Source organism: Anomalospiza imberbis, chromosome 1, assembly GCF_031753505.1.
Source record: "Anomalospiza imberbis isolate Cuckoo-Finch-1a 21T00152 chromosome 1, ASM3175350v1, whole genome shotgun sequence".
Lineage (NCBI taxonomy): Eukaryota > Metazoa > Chordata > Aves > Passeriformes > Viduidae > Anomalospiza > Anomalospiza imberbis.
Window position 1 is genome coordinate 13,270,426 of NC_089681.1, and position 23,740 is coordinate 13,294,165.

Below are 23,740 nucleotides of genomic sequence, written 5' to 3' on the forward strand. Positions count from 1 at the left end.
TCTTCAAGTTCCTGCTTATATAACTTAAGGGGAACTGAGGGGATAGGGAGGCAAGTATTAGGCAGCAGAGAAGGTTCTGGATACCTCATTGGTGAAAACATGGTCTGGCTCATGCTTCCAGCCTGCCTCTCTCCTTTTTAGTGAACAGGACCATACCTTGGTTCTGCCAGGTATCAGCAAGCCCTGGTGTGCAGAGCAGATGCTGATTCTCCTCCAAGAGCAGTGTGGCTTAGGGGTGCACCTTTGCAGCCTGGGGTTTTTCTCTGCTGTTGGGGAATGGTTTTCCTGAGTCACCTGTGGTTGGGGCTCACAGAGGGCAGGGCTCTGTCATGGAGTTACCAGAGAGCCAGAATGAGTTACAGCTGCTCTTGAAGAGCACAGGTCACACTTACCTTGTTTTCTGCCTCTTAGGAGGTAGTTTGACAGCACTGAGCATAGTCAGTGACATGGCAGCAGCGAGCCCAGATGGGGTTAGGTGCTGGGCAAAGGCTGAGCCCTGCACCCAGGAGTAAGGACGTGATGGCCCATTTCCACCACTGTGCTGGCACTGCTGACACGCTGGAGCTGTGCCAGTCCTGGGTGGACATCTGCAGCTCTGTGGGCCTTCCTGGGGAGGTGGGAATTTTTTTTTTTCCCTAGTGCACAGTACAGATTTAGCTGGATTGGGCTCTGGTTTAGGAAACTGGGGCCTTTTCTCTGTTACTGTATGTTGTAGGTTGGCAAGGAAGGACAAATAACTTATGTCTGCATGGGGGATAGACCATAGATAAAGATATAGAATGGGCACATTACCAGTATTAAAAGTTGCCCTCCACATCTCCTCAAGGAATTTGTACTTTCCTCCTTGTGTGCTGCTCTCTGGCTGTAGAACCTCTGTGAAATGCAGAGACCATACTTAATTCATAGTGTTGTTGTGAGCTACAGCTTGAGATCCTTGGATGAAAGGCACATAGCAGTTAATTATCATTATTGGTACAGACATGTTTTACTGTATGAATATCAATAAGTCCTTTGAAGAAGTCATTGAGCATGCTTGAGTCAGTCTGATTTATATCAAGAATTTTTGTTAGCATTTGGGTTTTTTTCCTGGTGGGCTGTGTTTATTATCTCCTTAGATTACTATATCAACAATCCAACATTAAAGTAAAGCAACTTGAAAGAGTTTAATTCAAATCCAGAAAAGAACAAAAGTGACGATACTCAGGGTGAAACTCTGGTTGACTCTCCCCTCATCCTTAAATCACCCTGCTGTGCTATCACAGTGTGCTTGGTCTGTTACAGCCTTGCCCACAAAAGGCTGTGAATTTAAAGTCACGATGAAAATGTGTTTTTAACCTTAGCACCTTAGCTTCCAACTATTTTACTGTAATGGATCCAAATCCAGGTTTTGTGTGAAGTTGATGTCCCTTATTGTGTTCCTGTTCTGTAACAGCTAATCTGCTTACAAAATCTTCTCTTTATTGGAAGGGATGAACAAGTAGGCAGCACCTGAGGTTTATCTACTGTTGCGTCTTTACAAGCTGAGAGAACTTAAGTAATTTAGGTAAAAAGGTGCTGGCTGCATCCCCTTCAGTACTCTGAGGGTAGGAGAGGGAAGAATTTGGGGTATGGGCAACTGGAGTGGAGTTGTGGAATGGGTCATGGGGAAGGCCACCTCTTCCTCCTCGATACATTGCATGGCTGTGGGACCCTTCTCAGTAGCCAGGGTTGGTGCATTCAGGGCTAGGGTTGTCACATAAGGGACCTGTAACATTGCATTTTTTCTCTCATAACAGTGTTTTGGAGGCAAGTCATTAATTGCTACAATTAATAATTCATTAACTGATAGATTTAATAATTAATGGTTCTATAATTTGTTGTCTGACAGTTCTCTGTCATCTACATCATCTGCTTTTTGGGCAGCCCTGCAATTGCTGGTGCATTTTGTAAGCTGCAGTCAACTATCTTGATAAGGGGCAGTTTTCTAAACCTGTAGGAGCTGGAGCTCTGAAGCCTCTGGGCAGAAACAGTGATTTTAAATTTGTTTTTCATTATGCGAAATAGTTGTTTTCTATAATTTGTGAAACTCCCCACAAACCAAACAGTTTTAGTCTGGGTCATACCAATTTTTCTGTTAGCCTCAGTTTTTTCTCATCTTTCTTGAAATGCCACTGAGATCAGATACTTCTTTAGGACTATCCCTCCCATAAAGATAAGCATTTTTGCCTTTTTGAGTTAAATCACAAAACTAAGGTGAACTTCATAACTCTTTTCTTTTTTTAAATATTTAATTCTTGTTCTGTTAAATTATGTTAAAATAGGTTTCTACTGTCCTAAAGACTGCTGTAGCCTCTGAGTAATGGCTTGAGAGCTGAATTACTGGGAGATGCACCAGGATCTGGGGACGCAGTGAAAACCCCATAGTTTTCCTGCAAGGTGTTTGAGATACCAGTGTAGAACTGGATTGTTACAGCATGTCATGACTGACCTTCAATCTCTGCAGGTCCTGGTGAATCTGAGACTAGGCATGTCTCATTTTCTTGAAAAAAAAAGATGAATCTTTTTTCCTGGTGTAATGGCATGGGACTTTCTCCCTTCCCCATCCTTCTGGGCCATCCAGGTGAGCTCCTGGTGCCCTTCCCATCTCCAGCATAAATCAAATAGGAATGGTTAAACCTCTTGCATGTGTAAATCAAAAGCATGCATGCATATATGTAACTATAAATAAAACTTTGTGTATGTGTGTGTGTGTCTATGTGTGAACATGACCTGACAGGAATAAAATGTCACTGTGAGTTGGGTGGTGAGGAAGGATGTGAGTGATGAGGGGGTGGCAGTAACTAAGGCTGGAAGAAAGCTTTCAGCTGGATTTTTGATTAACAAGCTTTTAACCAAAGTCTTTATTTCCTGTGAAAATATTTAAATAATGAAAAAAAAAAAAACCCTCATATGCTGGTGGGGTTTCATGTTGCATTTTGGGTTTTTTTAAGCCATTGCTTCAGTTAGGGGAATTTTGAAAAATAATTTTGATTTTTCCAATCAGCTTCAGTTGTAAAGAATTGAGCTGAGAAATGGAAATAAGAGCAAAGGAACTGGAAATTAATCAGGTAAAGGGAAACAGAAAAAAAGGAACTGCCTTGAGAAATGCAAGGAGGGAAGAGAGGAGCACAAATGAAGAAAAAATGATTAAAAAAGAAGCCAGCAAGGCAGGGCAACAAACCCAGAGAGTGAAGACTGCAGCAGACTTTACTTAACAAACACTTTTGTAAAAAAGAATAAAAACCAAAGCTTGGAAAAGATGGAGAAAGATAGCTGCTCCAAGAAATGTGTCACAGAATAAAGGGAAAGGATGAGCAGTGGGAGTGCTGCAGGGAAGAGGAGAACAAATAGTTAATAATGTTTTTATGTGCATCTGTATGTAAAGGTATGTAAGTGCCGACACCCAAGCTGCTGCTAAATAATGTTGAAGAGCAGTTTACAGACCCCTGAGATCTCCCAAAAAAGAAAGTTGATGTGCAGGGGTTTCAGTTTCCTGCTATGCTCCCAGTCCCCACAGTCATTGTGTAATGGCTTGGAGAGAGTGACAACCTCAAGGCTCTTTTTCCTTCCTGGCTGCTGTCCTGTGCTCAGTGCTGGGCTTTCCCTCACCTACCAACCCATCTGCAAGTTGGATTTCAGTCTCACAGTTCTGATCTGGCCTGATCTGCCAGTAATTAAGGAGCAGGATTTTCAGCTGGTGTATTTAAAGTTGCTCTCTCTTGCACCTTGTGTAGTCATGGGAATGGCAGCAAATGACAATCACCGTGTGAGCCCTGGTGGTGGGCTGCCAGCAGAGGTGCCCCAGCTCAGAGTTGTTAGATGCTGAAGCTGGTCCTTAGTGCTTAGGTTGTGTGTGAATACTTTGCTATTTTAATACCCTCTGGTCACTTCTAGCTTGCTTTCTCTTGTGTTTCTGCTGATGGAAATTCCTGTTTTACTGTAGTAAGAATTTTGCTGAAGGTGCTACTTCTTCTCATCACTTACATACAGCTTTTCCATCAGTTTCTGTGTCTGTTCAATGGGAAGATGGGTCTACTGCCAGTCATGAAAGTGTCAGGAGGTGAGCCATGCACACTGTCCTCAAAGAAGCTGGCAGTATCTCTGGGAGACTGGCTCCCAGGTGTTGCCTCTTCCCACAGCACTCAGAGGCCAGTAATTAATCCAGAAGGAATTTGTGGCTTTGTAGTCGTGGTTGCCTGGCTTCAGTTTTGTTTCACTTGGCAAGTAAGCAGTGATCCCTGGGATTCTTTATCATGGAAGCCAAAAAGTAGATCAATAACATAATGAGACATTGAGACATACCCTGCTAAAAAAGGTGGACCTGCCGTTTTTTTCTTCCAGAAAGACTTTCTTTTGTGACAACTCATCCACAAGACAGAGCTGATCTGTCAGCAGCCCTACTAATTTTTCCTGTTTCTATATCAGTTTTCACCCACGCTTGTGGATCACATCCTTTTCTTTCCCCTGGGTCGTACTACAGCACTTGCTAACAGCAAGAGTGGCATTCCTTCTCAGAAGACAGCTAATTCATCTCCAAACCCATGATCTCTTACTTATGCAGCAGTCTGAGACCCTCCACTCTCTTCTCAATTTGAAGGGGTCATTTCCCAGTAGTACCAGCTGCAGTTGTAAGCTCTTTGCCAAGCCCAGACACAGTTCCAGCTGCAGAAGATTTGCTTTGCTGCTGCTGCTTTGAGTTTGGCTGTTGGTTTGCTTCAGGGAAAACAGCTGCTTCAGGGAGGTCTGGTCAGTGTATTGAATATACCAGTCACTTCTTCTGTGCTTAAAATTTCAGCGTCTTCTAAAGTTAAATCAAATACCTGACATCTCTATGAAAAAATGCTGTTTGTGGGTTTTTTCCCCGAAATAATTGACCCCAACTTCTCCTTGAAACAGCACTTTTGCTGTTGTTTCATGCTGAATCTGCTGTGAAGAAGGCTGAACTCTATATTCCTGGATTACCAATATTCAGTACAATTACAACCAGAATATAAAAGAATAAATCAAGAAAGTAAAATATAAGAGGTCTTTTGGGCCCTGTTGTGTAAGAGTCCTGCTCCTTAATATCCATATACATTTAAAAACTACTTAATTACTTTTGTGGCTGCTCTGGGTGGAGAAGGCAGTGTGTGATGTCTCTGCAGATTGGTCAGCATCTGCATGCAGTGATGTGAGCAAGACCTTTGCAGAAACAAATCCTTTCTTTACTTGCATGACTCCTCTGCTATCCCTTGTATTAAAGCCCAGCTGGTGGCAAATGGAAATGAAATCAACTGTGACAGCTCATTAGTAATATATATACACCCTCTGGTTGGACATCAGTCTAGTCCAGCTCCCAGGAAAGTATGTTCATCGTTTTTAGCACTGTAAGCTGAAAGTCACCAAGTAACTGTTAATACAGCAAGTACTCTTCTGACAGCAAGGGGAATGAGAGCCTTTCACATAGAAAAATTCCATTTGATTATGAAGTAGTGCTTGCTTGGGAAAATTGCTTTTACCTCCATTTAGGATCATCAAATGAAGGTGCTTCTTCAGAGAGTATGCTGGGGAATTCATTGCAAGCCTAACAGTCTCTCTCTGGAATATTTTCCTTGCAGACTAAGCCCAAAGTTTCCATTGCTTAATTTTAATGTATTCTGTTCCTGGTTAATCTCCTGGTGCTGCATGTAGAATTCAAAAGAACCTTAACATTTTTTAAAAATTTATTTTATAATAAAACCTACAACTTTTTAAATATAAATCAGATTGTGTTCTTCTAAATCCCCCTTTTTCCTGGAAAGGCTCCTATGTTTGTACACTCAGAAAAAAACAAAATTACTTACTGTGGTTTTATGTGCAGAGAGTGATGGAAGAGATAGAGTGAACAGTTTGGCCTTTGATTCATCTTTAAGTTTGCAAAGTCAGTGACAGACTGTTTTGTTCCTCTCTGTGCCAGGGCAAAATCAAAGTAGTGTGATGGACTTGAATAACTCTGGCTCCAGCTTATCATTAACTTCAAGGGATTTACTCCACACTTTAATCAGTCACTGAATACATAATCTGACCCAGGAAGAGTCATGAAGTGTAACTCAGTGCCTGATTTGGTCCTGAGCCAATGCTGGTGGCAGAAGTACTTTCAAGAGTTTTGATAAAAGGTATTTCTTAGATAATGAACACTCCTACAGAAAGAAGCTTTATCAAATGCTGAATGAGTATGGTCTACCAAGCATTTGCTTTCAACTTCTTCTGATCTTCTGTGAAGTAGAAAATCTGATGACGAGAGGAAGGGAGTTTTCCTCTTATGTGCCAGGTTACAGCATTTGGAAGCACTGGGTTTTGTGTCACCCCCATGTTCTGCGGGTGGAGAAGGGGATGCTGGAAACACTCCTCAGCTCACTGAGGATCTTTGAGAAGGAGAGAGAAAATTACCCTTTTATTATAAGGTTTGCCAAATGATCTCTGAAAAAATGTGATATCATTCATATGCATTGCCAAGCTGGAGAGATGCTGCGCATCTTGGCAGTCATCTAGAGCCAGCATATAATTCCTTTGGGTTGGTATGGGCTTTATCAGCAACAGCTCCATATGCAGTATTTACATAACTGTGGTGGAGTGTGAGAATAAACACAGCTGTGGCATTGCCCTAAATATTTCAATTCAGTGGGGAATTAAGGGAACTTTATCACTGAACTGCAGATAAACAGAAGTCAGCAAGAGGTGGTCAGTTTAGCCAAGGAACAAATCAAAACTATAATGGCTAGACTGCTGTAAACATTTAAGTGCCTTAGTCTTGGAGTTTACTAAGGTCACTGGTATTTTCTTCTTTTCAGAAAGTATGGAAATGCCATCAGTCAGCTGCTATACAGAAAGCATCATCCAGTTGGACTGGTGAATCAAAGCAGCGTGGGCTGAAAGGCAGAAGAGGAAAGAGTTTATAGGGATGCAGCACTTTCAGCGTCTGATTGCAGTCAGAGCCCATGGGTTTCCGGGAAGATTTAAAGTTTATTTTAGTAACTCCATCCCAGTTGACTGTGGAGACAGGAGTCCTGGGCTTTTGGTAGAAATCTGCAAGCTTGGTTTCCTAAGGTTTTCTGGTCGAGATCTTACAGCAATTGCCAAGTAGCAGAATTCAGACAGTTGAGGATTTAGACTTCAGGATGTGTAGATAAAAGTTGGCCTATGTAGCAGCTTGCTAAGGAATGATGCTTGCAGATGTATTTCTGGGAGTGGACAAGTGCTGTGGATAAAAAGAATATTTTTCAGCGTGGTCAAAGCAGCATCCTGTTTTGAACTAAGTTTTGAGAAGTGTAAGTCGTATTATCCAGTCATCTTGTTACTCAGCTCATGGAACAAGGAAAACTTTCTGCAATCGTTAGTGCATCATCATCACACTTTGGTGACTGACAATCATTCCCAAACTAGCTCTATTACAAGTCACTGAGGGATGAGTATTTTTGCAAGCACAGCTCAGTATGTGTGTATGCATATGTATACTAGAATTTAGACTTTGATATGACATTTGAATATGTAGATATTAGAAAGAATATGCATGGTTTAGAACCCCTTAAACAGAATTGTTGACAACTGTCTAAATGTTCATTATTTTAGGAGATAGAACTCTTGTAGAAATACTTAAATAGTCACCATCAAGGAAAATACACTTTGATGAAGGCCCAAGTACCAAAATACCTGTTTGTATGTTAATCCACTTGTTTGAAGGAAGAATTTACAAACTGGAGGTGAACAAGTTCCCATTTGGAAGCTCTTTCAGCTCTCAATAATTTATTTTTTAAAGTCAAAACCTGGTACAAGTGTAACTTATAAAGAAATCACACAAGTTTTCTGCTGCTTCTTTGCAACTGAAAAAGCAGCACTTTCTTCTGAGCCTTTAGAGTCTGTGATCAGCACTTTGTTTACTTCATGATGTGCAGTGAGTTTGTAGGTGGAAGTCCCCATGTAGAAACCACAGGCTTTGTAAAGAGCATTGTTTCACACAATCTGTATGGTGTGTTAACATTTTTCAAATGTAGCACAGTACTGCTGTGTTGTCTAAAAAATTTTTGTTTTTAAAAGAAGTAATAAAATGGGGGACAGAGGACTGAAAATCCTGATTGCTGGTCCTGGCCGGTTCCCTGCCGTGTCTGGGTTCTTCACTTTTCTGGGTTTTTTGTAGGTGAAATGAGGATGCTGTCACTGACCTCATTTGTGAAAGGCTGTAAGATCTCCTGCCAAAAACTTCTGTAACTAATAAGCAACATTTCACTGATTACCACAATGTATTTTGAAAATCCAAGCCTGTCTAGCTTGTTTTTGGTGGTGGCTGCCTACAAGAACACACTCCATCTCCAGTTCAGAGTCACAGTGGGACTCAGCAGCAGGAGAGCTGTGTTTGTGATGGAAGGACAGACTGGAGTACGGTAGCTGTGCATTATTGTAATGATCTGTGGACACAAATGGCTAAATCCTAACCATGAAGGAGATGGCTGTTTCTAGCAGTTCAGAAAAAATGGGAGTGTGATTTGGAATGTGCCTATCTATAAATATAATTTTCTAGTTCACAAGACTGCCATCATGTATTTTGCTTTGGTACTTGAAACTGAAAATTTGGTGCATCCTGGAGTGGCTAAGTAAGAACATTAATTTTCAGATAGTGCTGAACTGCAGCAGCTTTACTGAGGAAACATGCATTACTGTGTTGGCTCAGTGCTTCCTGAAAAATCAAGCCACTTCTTAAGCTATCCAGTGATTTAAGACCCTGAACAGTTCAGCTGCTGAGTTTGGAAAATCATGACCTTTTCTATATTTAGAACAGTGTCTATGTGGAAACCTCCCCTTCTCAAAATGGACAAACATGAAACCAAGGATCCTTCCTCTCTGAGCTCCAGAGAGCTGTGCAGATTGAGTCACCCTCTGTTCTCGATTCTGCTCTGGTTTAACCAAATAATTTAAACCTCTTAATTGTTAGTTAAGCTCCAAATTGCTGGATTTTGTAATTGCACAACAAATATTTGCATTACAGTTCTGTTTCGAACTTCAACCTGAATAAATTCCACTGAACTAATTAATTTTCTGCTGCAGAAAGGAGTCATTGGGAGAGAGTCATTGCAGAAAGGAGACTGGGCAGCCATACCCAGGACAGAAGTACATGCTTAGGCTCAGATCCCAGATTGAATTTGGGAGGGTAACATATGGGTCTGTCACTGTACTTTTATAATAAAAAAGCACAAATGTGATACAGAGTTGAGTGATGGGCAATGACCAGGGCTTTGTTTTATAATTGCCACATAAAGATAAAACAGGCTATTACTTTGTGGGTTATTTACCAGATGTTCAAGTAAAATGGCCCACAAAGATATAAAGAGCACACAAAGCCCCACTAATAACTAAAAACTTCACTAAGAACAGAACTAAAATAGCTGAAGATGCCTGTCAAAGCACTTTTGTTGTTGTTAGCAAAGGTGTTGGCACAGGTCCCATTACCACTACCATTACCACAAATGAGCAGGGTTCATTTTCCTGAAAACTGTGTTCTGTTGTATTTTTCAAACCACAGTGGACACCCACAGGATAGTCCAGTAGGAATGTTTTCTTTGAAACAAAACTAATTTCCTTTTACAGGAGTTTGAAAATCTGTAAAAGGTGCCTGTCAGCAGCAATCATATGATTGTTGTTAGCACTTCTTGTTGCCACTGTTAGCAGGATCTAAGTGGAGCATTGAGGATGCTGGTAACTCCTGGAGAAGGCCAGTTGTGCTATGTCTGTGTTAATGTGTAGTGGTATCACTGAAACCACAGAAAAATCCTAGGAAAATTTCTCTGTTTGGCATGAGGATGATTTTAATTTATCTCTGCATGTGTAAAATAAACACACTGAAAAGCTCTGGTAGTGCCATGATAACCAGCTAAGGAAAGCAGCAGCTTATCCCTGGCTTCTCCAGAGTCATCATGCTGTCTGTGTTTCTGCACTGAAGTACAACTCGTCGTGGCACCCCGACTACCAGTGCTGGGGTGGATGTTCAAAGCAAAGGTTCCCTCTACCCACTATGCCACCAATGGAGCAAAAGGATTGCTCTCATCACACAGTGCACCCGTATGGGAAAACTGAATTGTGCTGGGATTTTGGAGATAATTGCAAACTGGCCTGAAGGTGAAATTTTGGGTGACACTGATGAAGAGGAAGAAGAAGTGACACATACTGAAGAAGTGCCACCATGGACACAGCGTGTCCATGTCCGTGAATGCTCCTCTTGCCTTTATATTCAAAACTCCTATTGACATGCTGTATGTGGGGTTGCGTCAGCACTGGCAAATCCCCCTCTCAAAGATGTTATCATAATGCCAGTAGAGACCTGGATTCAGTTAAGATGACCCTACTCTGTTCAGGTGTTTTAAAGGTAAGATTTTAGTGCTAGGTCTCAATATTAGTATGCTTTTTAACTCATTGCATTCACTAAATGAGGTAATAAATTTAGCTGCCTATTAGTATATGAATGAACATAATGTTTTTCCCCCATTTTTCTAGAATTATTGAAGTTCATTCACCTGATGCCAAGCACACCGTGGTGCTCAGGAGTAAGGATTCGGCTACAGCCCAGGCCTGGTTCAATGCCATCCACTCCAGTGTCAATGAGCTCATCCCCAGGGTGATTGCAGAGGTCAGAGACCAACTGGGTAAAACAGGGATTGCTGGAAGTCGAGAGATTAGGCATCTAGGCTGGCTTGCAGAAAAGGTAATGAAAACACTCTTATTTTCATTTCTAAGCTCTCTATCTCTTATTCTATGTTCCTGAATTCACTTTGTCTGGAAGTAGAGAGACTAAATGAGATTCTGAGGTTTGATTTATCTTTCCTTGAAGACCTTTCTTTTCTTAACATGCCAATTTTTGTGCTTTAAAAAATCAAGCAGAAAACTATAATGTCCCCATAGTCTTTGCTTCTACATGCCAATTAACAAAGACTTTCCTGGGAGATCAAAAAGTCTCATATCAAGTTCAAGGATGGGACTTGAGTCACTAAAACTGACACCAGCCCTTGAGTTCACCTGCTGTTACAACTCCCATCATGTATATGAGTTGTCGCTTTTGATTCCCAGCTTGGGAAGTACCTATTTACTTGGTCCATGGGCCACCCCTCTGCTGTGCCTGGCCTCTGGAGCTGGGCATGATCTGGAGCTTCTCATAAAGGCTGAGAGATTGTTCTTTAATTGTAGCCCTGCTTTGAGATGAGCATCCTATCAGCCTGAGCTTGGAATTGCAGCTCTTGCTCATCTTTCAAAGTTGGAGTCTTAAAATGTTTTATGCACAGAGAAAAGCCGGTGTCAGTTCAAGAGTAGTTTGTGATCTGTTGACCTGTGGAAAGATAATCCATGAATGCACAGGGGTGGTATCAGTATTAGATGATCTGATTTTAAATCAGTAGTCTCAGAACTCATTTTAGGCACTGATAACTGATAAGCGTGGATTTGCTATGGTAGCAGTGTTAGAATTGTGCCTAGAAATAATTCTCATCCATCTACTGCCTGGGCAGCCATTCAGAGCATCTCTGCCCCTCCAGCTGGGGGGTGTGGAAAAATGGCCACTGTGTACGCACTGCCCTTTCAACCTGTACATCCAGCACAGATGTGCAAAACTGACTGTAACTGCCCTGAAAAAAAATGCAGTATGTTTGATCTCTTTTTGAGATTTTATAGATGAAAATATGGAAGTGACAGGCACAGGTGCTGTATTTCTATCTAGTGTCCATTAAGAAGGCACACCATTAATTTTTAGCAAAACCTGGGTCACTCTACTCCACTTGCAGTGACACAAAGATTGCCAAGCCTTTCAGGCAGATTCTGTATCTTTTCCTGTCCCTCCCTTCAAGCTGTCAGAGTGGGGACAGCAGCACAACTCTTTGACTTAGTGCTGTAGAAAATGTAAAAGTTTGGGGGTATAATTTGGGATTAAAACACCAAAGGATTGGTAAGTAAATTTTAGCAGTATTAAACTATACAGCCATGGGATCTTTAATCTTGTTTTCCTTTTTGTATTTCTATAAACTATAAAAAGCTGGACATAAGGGGCTTTTCCTGTTGCAAAAATGCTTTCCTCTGAAAGGGTAACTGTTCTGTAGTAGATCATAGAGATCTTGTAAGTATAATATTCACAGATCATCTTAAGTGGACACATGGCTCCTGGTTTACGAATTTCCTCTTCTTACAGTTAATACACAATATCCCATTCAAATGCTTTCCCTTTCCCATTCCCATTCCCATTCCCATTCCCATTCCCATTCCCATTCCCTTCCCTTCCCTTCCTTTCCCTTCCCTTCCCTTCCCTTCCCTTCCCTTCCCTTCCCTTCCCTTCCCTTCCCTTCCCTTCCCTTCCCTTCCCTTCCCTTCCCTTCCCTTCCCTTCCCTTCCCTTCCCTTCCCTTCCCTTCCCTTCCCTTCCCTTCCCTTCCCTTCCCTTCCCTTCCCTTCCCTTCCCTTCCCTTCCCTTCCCTTCCCTTCCCTTCCCTTCCCTTCCCTTCCCTTTTCCCTTCCCTTCCCTTCCCTTTTCCCTTCCCTTCCCTTTTCCCTTCCCTTCCCTTTTCCCTTCCCTTCCCTTTTCCCTTTCCTTTTCCCTTCCCTTTTTTCCTTCCCCTCTTTCCTTCCCTTTTTTCCTTCCCTTTTTTCCTTTCCTTTTTTCCTTTCCTTTTTTCTTTTCCTTTCCTTTTTCCCTTTCCTTTTTCCCTTTCTTTTTTCCCTTTCCTTTTTCCCTTTCCTTTTTCCCTTTCCTTTTTCCCTTTCCTTTTTCCTTTCCTTTTTCCTTTCCTTTCCTTTCCTTTTTTTTTCCCTTTATGGGCTGAAATCTTACTTTATATTGCTCAATATGGACCATTTTGAGGTCTTTCTAAATTTAGTGGTGAAACTTGTTTTGCCTTTGTTAGGGTCATGATGTGGCTCTGTGCATGTTCCATTATATTTATGGTGGCTGTTTCCAATAATTGGCCTTGAGAGATTTGCAGTGACATTGTTACTTAAAAGGCAACTTACTTTTTCACTAAAAACCATCTGTTACTACTGTGCAATAGTAACAGAGTGATGTCAAAAGTTGCCACCTTTCTCTCATGTTGGAGACCTGTTGAAAAGTAGAGAAAATCCCTACATGTGGCAAAATGTGATGTAAAATTCTCTTTATTCTTACTGGACTGTGGGCTGTACAGCCTGGATGAAAGAGATAACCTGCATATACTGTGAATATGCCAGCTGTTTCTATATTGTTTCAGAGGAGGTGTTCAAGGCAGCTGAGGGAGGTGAGACCAGAGATGTTCCTTGTGAAAAAACCTGTGTTTGTTAGTGGGAAGAGATTAAATTCTGCAGTGATTTGTGGAAGTCCCTGTGAATACCAGTGTGGTCATTTTGACTCTGCCTGGACGACAGGTGCTCACCAAAGCTGCTGTATCACCCCCCCCTCTTCAGCTGGACAGGAGAGAGAAAACAAAAGGCTTATGAGTTGAGATAAGGGTAGGGAAACATAATTCACCAAATACCATCATGGGCTAAACAGACTCAACTTGGGGAAAATTAATTGAATTTATTACTAAACAAACCAGAGTAGGGTAATGAGAAAATAAAAATAAATCTTAAAAAAACCTTTCCCCTGCCCCTCCCTTCTTCCCTTGTGATTTTCTCTACCTTTCTCCCCTCCCTGTGGCACAAGTGGACCAGAATGGGGTTGTGGTCAGTTCATCACATCTTGTCTCTGCTGCTCCTTCCTCCTCCAGGGGGGACTCCTCACACTGCTCCCCTGTACCAGGGTGGGGTCCCTCCCACAGGAGCCAGTCCTCCTGGAACTTCTCCAGCATGAGTCCTTCCCATGGGCAGCAGTTCCTCACAAACTGCTCCAGCGGGTCCCCAGCAGCATCACAGGTCCTACCTGCTCCAGGGTGGGCACCTCCCTCCACAGGGCCACCAGTCCTGCCAAGAGCCAGCTCCAGCACGGGCTTCTCACAGGGTCACAAAAGCATCTTGGACTGTAACTTTTGAGACAGCTTTTATGGCATCATTTTATGTTACTTACTTAGCATATCCTTAAAGTGAATTCTCAGCAGAATGGGAAGACTGTGAGATGAATTCCTCCTCTGCTTGTTTGGGGAATGCAAAATGTAATCCCATGGAAATTTCACTGTAATTTGCTGTGATTACTCTGTGCTTCAATTAAGCTATTTCCTGGTTTAATATTTTTATATGACTACCCTAAACTTAGCTCTAAACTTCAACCTACATGACACTACAAAAATAGATTCATTAGGGGAGCCTCCCTCAGGTGGGTAACATTAAAATAAATAGTAGGTTATCTAAGATACTAAGCCATTGCATACTAACAGGATTCTACCACCTTAACTGAACTTCCCTGTGAAGAAAGCACTAAAACTGTGGTCTTCAACCTGAAACTTCCATCTTGCAAGTCCACCTTCAGGTTCCTGGTGGGCAGTGAGGGTCTGTTTGCTGGTAAATAGAGAGCTCTGCATCACTTTAAAGCAAATGTTCTCTGTGGCCTTCTTACAGGCAAGGAGAAAAACAGCCAGAAGCAATCATTAGAGATGCCATCTTCCCTCTGTTATTAAGGAAGTAGCCTTGTCCTGACCTTGGCCTTATGAGGAAGGTTTCTAAAGCTGACCAAGGATTAGGGAGTTTTATTAGTCACCAGCGTCCTAAAACTTCTCTGTAACTAAGAGAAATGCTAAGTGCTGGTTTGTAATGAGGTGTGTGCACTCCTCATCACTTTGTGTTTCCTGTATTTGTCTTTTCACTTCAGCAAGACCTGTGTATTTAACAGCTGTGCAAAGCATGAGGGAATAGTTACATGTGTGTTTTAATCTTTCCAGGCCTTGTATTTTTATAATGTTCCCTGTAAAGGTACTTTTAGCAACCAAATTAAAGAAAAAAGAAATTAGTAATGTCATCTAAATTGAGGAGCTTTTCCAAATGTGTATTGTTTCTGCTCTTCCAGAAATACTTTTAATCCTTGCAAAAATGTCTTCCCCAGCTTCCCCCCCACTTTTCAATACTTCTGCACATCCCATGACTTACAGAGGAGCTGAAACAGGCATGGTTGCTCTTCTCCTTACACTTACCCATCTACCGCTGAGTTCCTTCATGAGGAGCAAATTCTGCTCTGAACTGAAGAGCTAAAACACTGAGGAAATCATGGTTTATTTTAACACTCTGTAACATTTGCTCCAATAGGGAAAAATATTGTTGGCAAAAGCTTTATCTAAATTTTTTCTTCTTTAATGCAAACACAAAAAGGTGTTCTGGCAAAAGGGGCTTTGTGAAGGTAGCTTTTGCCAATTCAGCAGTCAGCCACACAAGCAAAAGCATGACTGGCTTCAGGGGCAGCTGAAACTGCAGCCAGGCGCCAGCATCAAGCTGGGTCAGTTAAGAAAAAAAAACAAAACTAAATAAAACCCTGAGCTGTGCATCTCTCTCTGTCCTCACTGTGCCAGTGATACTTTTCATGTAGGCTTGGAAGAAAGAAAATGCACTTCTGCAGCCAGAGACTGTTCTCCTTTCCAGATATCAAATGTCTTACAGGCAGTGGACTTCTTAAAATTATCTGAAAGCTCCTTTGAGAAACTTAAAAATAGGAATTACTGCAAGTTGTCTTTTAGAATGTAAATTTTTGAAGCTGCAGAAAAAGTGACCTTATGGGCTTTTCTCACTAGCTCTTAACCCCAACACTTGGTTCCTGTTCATATTGCTCTGCCTGTGCAGGGCGAGGGTGTTGCTGCTTCCACAAGTCTGGTGTGGGTTTCAGAGGGGAGAAAAGACCTGAGGGGAAATAAGCAAAGCAGCATGGTGAACCAGAGTTGTTTTTCAGCTCCTGACACTATCTCTGAAATGAAAAGGGTGTTACTATATTACAGGCTCCTCAAACCTTAGATAACCATATCATTGTGGTAGTGCTGAAGTGCAAGGCATGTCACAGCAGAGTGATCTTCAGTATCAAGCTGTGTATTGCAGTATTTCATTTATCTCCCTGCTCTCTCTCTAATTCAGAGGAGCTAGTGATAACAGGAACATTGTGAGATGTGCAAGCTGTCCAAACAAGATTTAGGCAAATTACATGAGAGTGTATTTGAGGTTGTTTTTCTTCCTCAGTATAAAATGAAAATGTTACCATTTCCTTAGGAAGCATGTTCACAGGTTAGCAAAATAAGTAGACAGCAACAGAGCCATGTTGTTATTCTCATCACAGACAAATGAGTTTTCCTAGAAATGGAGCTCTTTAGTTAAAAAAAATTATATCATTTCCAAATTGTAAAAGTGAGACTAGGATGTCCTTGCACAAGAAATCCACCAGCCCACCATGTAGTTAAAACATTTTGCCATTATTTAACATTATATGTCTGATATTATCTAATTTTATTTATTAGTATCTGACTTTAATCACCTTCCTATGAAGCACAGCATCTGCTAGGCAGCATTTAAAAAAATGTGGCATGGCTGTGTCTGTGGTTGCAGCTGCCACTGTTCCCCTTAGCACTCCCAGCTCTTTCATCATGGTGGTGGCAGTTCTGGTAGAAAAGTCATTACTTTTGGAGGGACACCATTAATTTTCTGCAGGTTTTTTGACAGAGGCAAATCCCAGTGCAAGGCAAGTAATGAGAACCTGTGGCACGGAGGAGGGGATTGGGAAGCTGCTGCTTCATTAGGCAATGTGTGACTGTTTCTCTGAGGTGACTGCCTCATCATGCTGCACAGTCTGAACCAGCAGCATTTTCAGGAATAAAATCCAGGTTATACTAATCCCTAGGTCTCTCTTCTGTGCCTGGAAAGTACCCGTGCATGTTTAGGCTGAGCCTACAGCAAGTTTTGTGTTGTACTGTGTGTTAACCCAGTACAAATCAATATATGATTTAATCAGATAAATAAACTGCTAGAAAAACAGGTGTTTGCTAAAAAAGCTATTACTGAAATGCCTAACCTATTTGGAAGGGATTTACAGAGAAGTTTGGAAATACTACTCACCTATAATATCCAGGAAGAAGAGCAAGGCAATTTGGTCCTGCTCTCCTGTTTTTTTGTGGTTAAAGAAGGATGCAATTTCTCGTATTGATAATATACCTCTGGTGGTCATAATCTTAAATTTGATCTGACCTTTTAGAGATTACACATACCTCAAATGGAAAACATCTGTGTCCTAAATTAGAAATTGCACTTTTAAGTAACAACTAATGACTTGCTGTGGAGCACTTATATCCAAATGAATAATCCTGGTTTTGCCCTGTGTCACTTAACCTTGCAGCTTATTAATTCCAGAACTTATTTGTTTGCTTTGTAAAACACCAGAACAGAGTTCTTAATTACATTAACAGTCTTCATTATCTGGGATAACGATCAGCCTGTTCTTAGGAAAGACGTAAACCTGAAATAGCATGAAGAGTAATTTCCTCTCCAAGCTTCAGTGAGGTTCCTCCACAGGCCATTTTTACCAGCAGTGACATCGTTCTCTCCTTGCTTTCAGTGCCTTCAGTAAATGGCTGTACTAAGGAAAACTCATGCTGAAAACAGCCTTTTCATTCACTGTACTGTTTCAAAGGCTTTGCCTTTATTGGTAACACACATGCTATTTCTTCCCATGCCAATGAGAAATGAGCAAATAATAAAAATAAGTGAAGTGCTTATTGCAAGGGGACTGGAAAGAAGACTATGTAAAAGCAAATAATGAGAAATTATAGGAATCTGGTGGTAAATGCATAAAGGACCTGAAATCGAAAGTCTGTATTTCTGCAGTACAGTTGGTTGTTGTAGTGAAGGAAATCCCCTCTATCAGATAATTATAGAGCACAGTTAAATAGCGAGTGAGCACTGTTGTGCCTGTGGTAGCCTTCAGGTATTAAATGACTCTTGCAGAAGTTGAGCTGCAGTGTGAACTGGGCCCTGCATATCCCCTTGCCCTTCCCATGAGGGCTGGATTAGTTCTGGTCAGATCCCAGCAGAGGTAATCACATCCTTCCTGCTCTCCCTCTGCCTCAGCTTTGATCTGACTGTCCTTGCAGACAACTTAGCTTTCTCCATAAAATACAGCATATGTCTATCAGTGTTCCTATGAACCCTAGGAATGATGAGAAAGTTCCTTTTTATAATCATTCTTCTCCACAGAGTTTAATTAACTTCTCCCTCCCTGCGTCAGGACGCATTCTGAGCCCGAGCTGTGGCTGCTGCTCTGTCAGCTGTGCCTGCACAGGCAGGGGCCACCAGCCCCAGGCAGGACCCACATGGCTCTGCTGTGACAGGGAGCTCTGCAGATGTCTGGTCAGCAAACCCGGGGTGGGGTTTGAGAGGGGAAACGCTGGGCTGTACCTTGAAAGGTGGGAGAGGATGCTGAAAGGAAATGGGGAGTTCAGTGCCTTCCTGAGGTGTGGGAGCTGTTTCTCTTGGTTTCTCCAACAGAACAGGGTGTTAGCTGTGGGACCACATCCTACCGTGGTCTGGAGCACATCTTGATGTGGTTCTGGGCACTATGTTGCACAGTGTGTCTGCTATGGCATGAATACTTAACTCTTTGTTCTAGATAACCCAAACTGGAACTGCTGTTTTGCTAGGTTAGATTTTGCTGGACAAGGAGCTTTCTAGATTTTTGTAGTTGAGGTATTTTCTTCCTAGATTTTGCTAAATTTTCAGGATGTTGGGCCTTTCCATCTTTTGCCTTGGCAGCTGCAGTTGATCTGTCCAAAAGGGTCCAGCTCCCCTTGTGCATGTGCTGAGTCATCTCACCTTTTGGGGCTGCACAGAAAGCCTCTGTTTGAACATATTTGCAGTACAGTTCATTTGAAAAAAAAAAAAAAAACCAGCAAAGATACAGGTATGATATGAAGGAAGACTTTGATCCCCTTCATTCAGAAGCTGGGGAAAAGGTTCCTTTTTTCTCTCAGCCTCTGACAGAGAATATTGTGAGAAAGATAGTGAAGGAATTAGAGGCAGTGATGCTCTTTGGTATTCAAACATGATTTAAATGCAACATGAACCTCCTTTATAAAACATGTTGCATAGGGAGCAGAGACCTCTACTGAACCCATATCCAGCACTGCTGTCAGGGGGGAGTGGAGAGTGGCCCTCCTAATTGTTTTAAGTGCTTAAGTGCCAAAACAACTGATCTGCTTCTGCCTGCCCCTGTGTGTTTCTGCCTCCTCTCCCTGGTGCAAGTAGGGTGCCAGCAGTGGTGGGTTAGGAAAGGGGAGCACCTGTTCTTGCCCAGCTGTGGGATGCAGGGTAGGAGAAACCAGACCAGCACAATGGGTGAGGAAGGTGTGGAGCTCATCCTGGCCATTTGGAGATGCTGTGGAGTGGTTATTCAGGGTGAGGAAGCTGCCATTAAGGCAGTAGTTTGGAGCAAACTCAGCTGAAACAAAGAGTGAGGCAAATGCAGTCTGAGCAATAGGAAAGCCCCAAGCACCCACTGACCGCAGTCCCGAGCAGCGCTGGGGACACCCTTCAGCCCCTGGATCCCACTTCACTTCTATGGGCCAAGCAGACATGCTTGCGTCCCCAGGGCTGATCCACCCTGAGCACACAGCAGTGCAATGTGGGGTGCTGGCAAACACTGTTTTGCAAGAGCTGTGCCCTTGCACTCTGTCTGTTTGCTCATTTTGTCTGGATTTTTCTGCTTACGGGCTGCATGTTAGAAGCGTAATAAGAAAGGGACTGTCTGTCTTAGAGAATCCTGGATTTTTCAGGCATTAAGTTCCCATCAAGCTGCATTTTCTGTGTTCAAAGTTACCTGGTTCTCATTTGCTGGTTCTGTCTCCTGAAGTTAAAAATCACCTTCAGGGGAATGGAGAGGCCCGTTAGGGGAGTGTTGACCTTCAGGCTTTGCCCAGTATGAATTCCTGTCACCCCAGTCATCGTTTCTTTGGGTTTTTTTTTCTTAGCATAACAATACTCCTATTTTAGGTTTTTGATTAATGGCATGAATAAATAGATCAGAAAGCAGCAGAACTGGCCATAAAAAAGCCTCTTTGCTCTGCAGCCCTTCTTGGCCCCCCAGGCCCCTCAGCTGATCCCTTCTGGCAAAAGTAGAGCTATTCTTAGTAAAAATACCCTAATTTAGAGAGAAACAGTTGGATTTTTTTCCTCTCTTTTTGCATAGTATTGCCCCATCACGCTTGCCACTCAGCTTGCAGTCAAAGGAGTGCTATCTCCCCCCACAAGTGCTTTTAGGACAGATGAGCTGGTTAACGTTGGAGGTCTGTTGTGGGAGAGGAGTGGCACTGCTGGTACAAGCAGGAGCAATATATGCCTTGAAAGCTGTTTTGCCGAACAACTGTTAACAGAGAAAAATAAACAGATTTTCTAACTATATCTTGAGGAGAAGTTGTGTTCTCTGTTGGAAAGAGGGATTGACCTTTAGAAGAACAAGAGAGTTTTAAAAGAACAGTGAAGAGGGAAAAGTTACATGCGTTACAATTTTTGGTGTAGCAAGACATTCACTCAGTGCCTACTCTACAAATCCAGTTCAATTGTAATGCTCAACCTCTGGTTATGTAACAAATTCTTAAGATTATTAATTCCAGCCTTTTACCTTATTATTGAATCCTGTAAAAATAAAATTATATTCCATAATACCATGAGAACCCTTAAAAAAATGTGCCATTAGACAATTGTATTGCAACACAGCAACTCTGTAGACTGCAGGGAAGTATTTCTCATACAGTCTAATTGTTGTATCAATAGTATTTTCAACACCCTTTGTTACTGAGAAAGAAAGAACATGCTGATACCATATGAAAAATAGCATATTTTGAAGTTCTGATTTCAGGGCTTGTCTGTGGCAAAAGTTCTTGAGTATTGGTGAAATCCTTTTAAGAACTGTACTTTAAACAAATCCACAATTGAAAAGGTTTCATGTATCATTCCTCTTCTCTCTCCCACTCTTAAATTAATGATTGTTTTATTTTAGTTATTTTAAGATGGGAAATGTTTTGACAACGGAGTTTTAACATTAAAAAGATATTGCTGATAAAAAAATCCTTTTATTCCCTTTACTCCAGATTCTTCAGTTCCGAAGATTTATTTCTGCCTGCAGAATTACCCTCTCTTCTTAAGTGGACAGTAATTGATAGTGCACATCACAATAATTAGTCTGACGAGTCTCCTAAACCCCAAGCCCCACAGCTATCTTTAAGCTCCACATTGTCTTTACTGTAACGTAAATAAAAGTCCTTTAGAAAAGGACTGAAAAGAAATTTGATAGCAAGGGAGCCTTGTCCTCTCCAAGGGATTTCCTTTACTCATTTTTAATGAGGCCCATATTAGTTGTCATTTGTACCTTCCCTGATGAATAGTTTGGAAGAAAAGCTTTCTCCATGCACAGCGAAATTTGTGCCAAGTTGCTGACCTTTGCTTTTGGTGAGACCTCATTTGAGTCTGAGTCCCAAGCCCAAACATATTGTTGGATCAATCACGTTGATTTTTGGCTCAGATAGTAATGCAGGGCTAATGAGTTGTGCTGTGTACACATTAACCTCGGACCTGGAGCGCCTACGGCAGGCTCGGAGCAGAACGCGCCGGGGCTGCAGGAACGACATTCCGTGCTGGAATCTTAATAGAGGGAGACAATAAAAACAGTAGGGCAGTATCACAGGTTCACTGCTTGTGGGATGTAGGATTTAATCAAAGCTGGAAAAACAAACTGCCTTCTGTTCTGTTTGGGAAAAAAAAAAATCCCACCTCAGTACCATAAAGGTGCTTTATGAAGTGTGAAATAGAGAGGAAAGCCTGAATGTTTAAACACTAAGACAGTGATTCTACTACCAAAAGGAAATCTGCTTTGGGGAACAGCCTTTGAATAACATTAGATTTAACCTTGTCAGAGCTTACAATCTAATGGCTATAATGGCAATGCAAGGAATTTGGGAGCATTGAGGTGGTTTTTTATTAGTAGATACCTTATTTGGCAATACTTTAGCAAAGTTCTCCTTTATTCATAACTAAAATTCTTAAGACTGATTGTTGAATTGCCACAAACAGCCAGCATTCCTTGTTTTGAAAGGTGTTTCTGGTCATTTCCAAAAGCAACATTTCTCTCAAAGGACAAGATTTTACAATTGTAAATCTAGGGAGAGACAGTATTTCACTAATCATCCCTATGGAGAGATAGAAAATAATCCCACCATGCACAATATCCTTGTACTGACTGTTTTCTTCAGTTGAAGGATTAGACTCAATGATTAGTACAAAAGAAACATTTTCAATTTTAATTTTAATGTAAGCTCCAAACAATCACATGTAAGGGACAGAGAAGAAGAGACAGAATAAATTTGATTTCTACAGATCACACACAGTCCTCCTCTTTGTGCAATGAAAACAGATCAATAAGGCTGAAAGACCATTACAGCTTCAAACAGAAAATCCAGTGAAATCAAATGGAAAAACCCAAAGTCCACAGAGATCCAGTCTTTTGTGTTCACATTAAACTTTGGATGCAAGATAGGAAACAGCTGAAAGGGACAGGGTGAGAAGGGGGTAGAAGTATCCAAAACAGGACCTGCTAGAAGAGCAAAGTTCTCTACAGGTTTGAGAAGCTGCCCCATCGTGCCTTGTTGTGGCATTGCTGGAAGGGCGTTCTGGCTTGTACAGTGAGCCTGTTCAAATGTCAGGGTACAAAAAGGGGATCTGGAGCCAAAGTGCATGTACGTCTGAAGAACATATGTCTGGGGATTTGGACCTTCTCCTCTCAATGGAGTGACATTGAAGACAAATGGACTTGCCAAAGGTTTTCTCAGATGTTTCTGGATTCCCTGAGTTTCGGGTGTTCCTGCAGTACCAGTAGCCCTGCTGGTAGGAAGCACATGGGTTTTAATTACTAATGACTATTAGCTGCAGTGAAGATTCCTGAAACTGTGTGAACACATCATGTTATTCTTGGAGCATTTTTTGTTTATACATTTCTGCTGAGCAAATGTTGCTGTGCAAACATTCATTTGTTGATCTTGTGCTGAAAATAGTTGCAGACATTGGCCAGAGTAGCTGCCGATGTGTAGTGTGGCTGTAGCTGCTTTTTTGTACTTCATGCTAGAAATGCCAGTAATGTTTATGGAAATGGCTCTAAAAGGTTCACTTTGAGGAGAAGCCTGCTATAGGAATAGAAACTTACCTATTTGTGGAATGAAAAACTTGTACGTTATTATGAAAATAAACAGTTTATGGTGTTGTTTGTGGCATCCGTCAGCCTGGGAATTTAGTGCAGGGCTCTTCAAGTTGGGGAATACATTAAGACTTCATGTTTCAACACACACATGTATTCATTCCACATAAGAAATGCTTATTATTGCTATGTTCTTTGGATCCCTGAATCACAGAGCTATAGCATACAGTAATACTCTCCCACATAAATTTTCAAAACAGAGGTTTAAATCTGCTTGCCCAAAACTGTCGGCATGTGTTAACAAGGCAAAGGCAACTGGAAGAAATGGAAGAAGCTGGAAGTGTTGCAAAGAGGAGCAGATTGAAAGTGGTTGTACAGCTTAAATGGGCCTACAACTTTTATGTGATGTTTTTGTCTGGTTTTGTGGGTTTTGGGAAGGCTGGCTATCGAGGATGAGCTGACTTGCTGTTGGATTCTTCCTTTGCTGTTGCAAGAGTTTGAAATGAGAAAGAGAGCAGCACAGGTTCTGGGGGTGGTTGTTGTGGCTAATAACATAATACTAATAATTATGTTAGTATGAAAGTGCCCAGGGTATAGCCAAAGCCGGAATGCCATGGTGTGGGATTGCAGC

General features: G+C 41.7%; 1 protein-coding gene across 1 annotated transcript in view; it reads left to right on the plus strand.

The window, feature by feature from the left end:
- The window catches only part of SNTB1 (syntrophin beta 1), a 122,487-nt gene that overhangs the window by 69,757 nt on the left and 28,990 nt on the right, over nt 1-23,740 (plus strand). Inside the window, exon 3 of the mRNA XM_068182204.1 lies at nt 10,519-10,726. Coding sequence (XP_068038305.1) covers nt 10,519-10,726 — 208 coding nt within the window. The remainder of the gene's footprint in view (nt 1-10,518; nt 10,727-23,740) is intronic.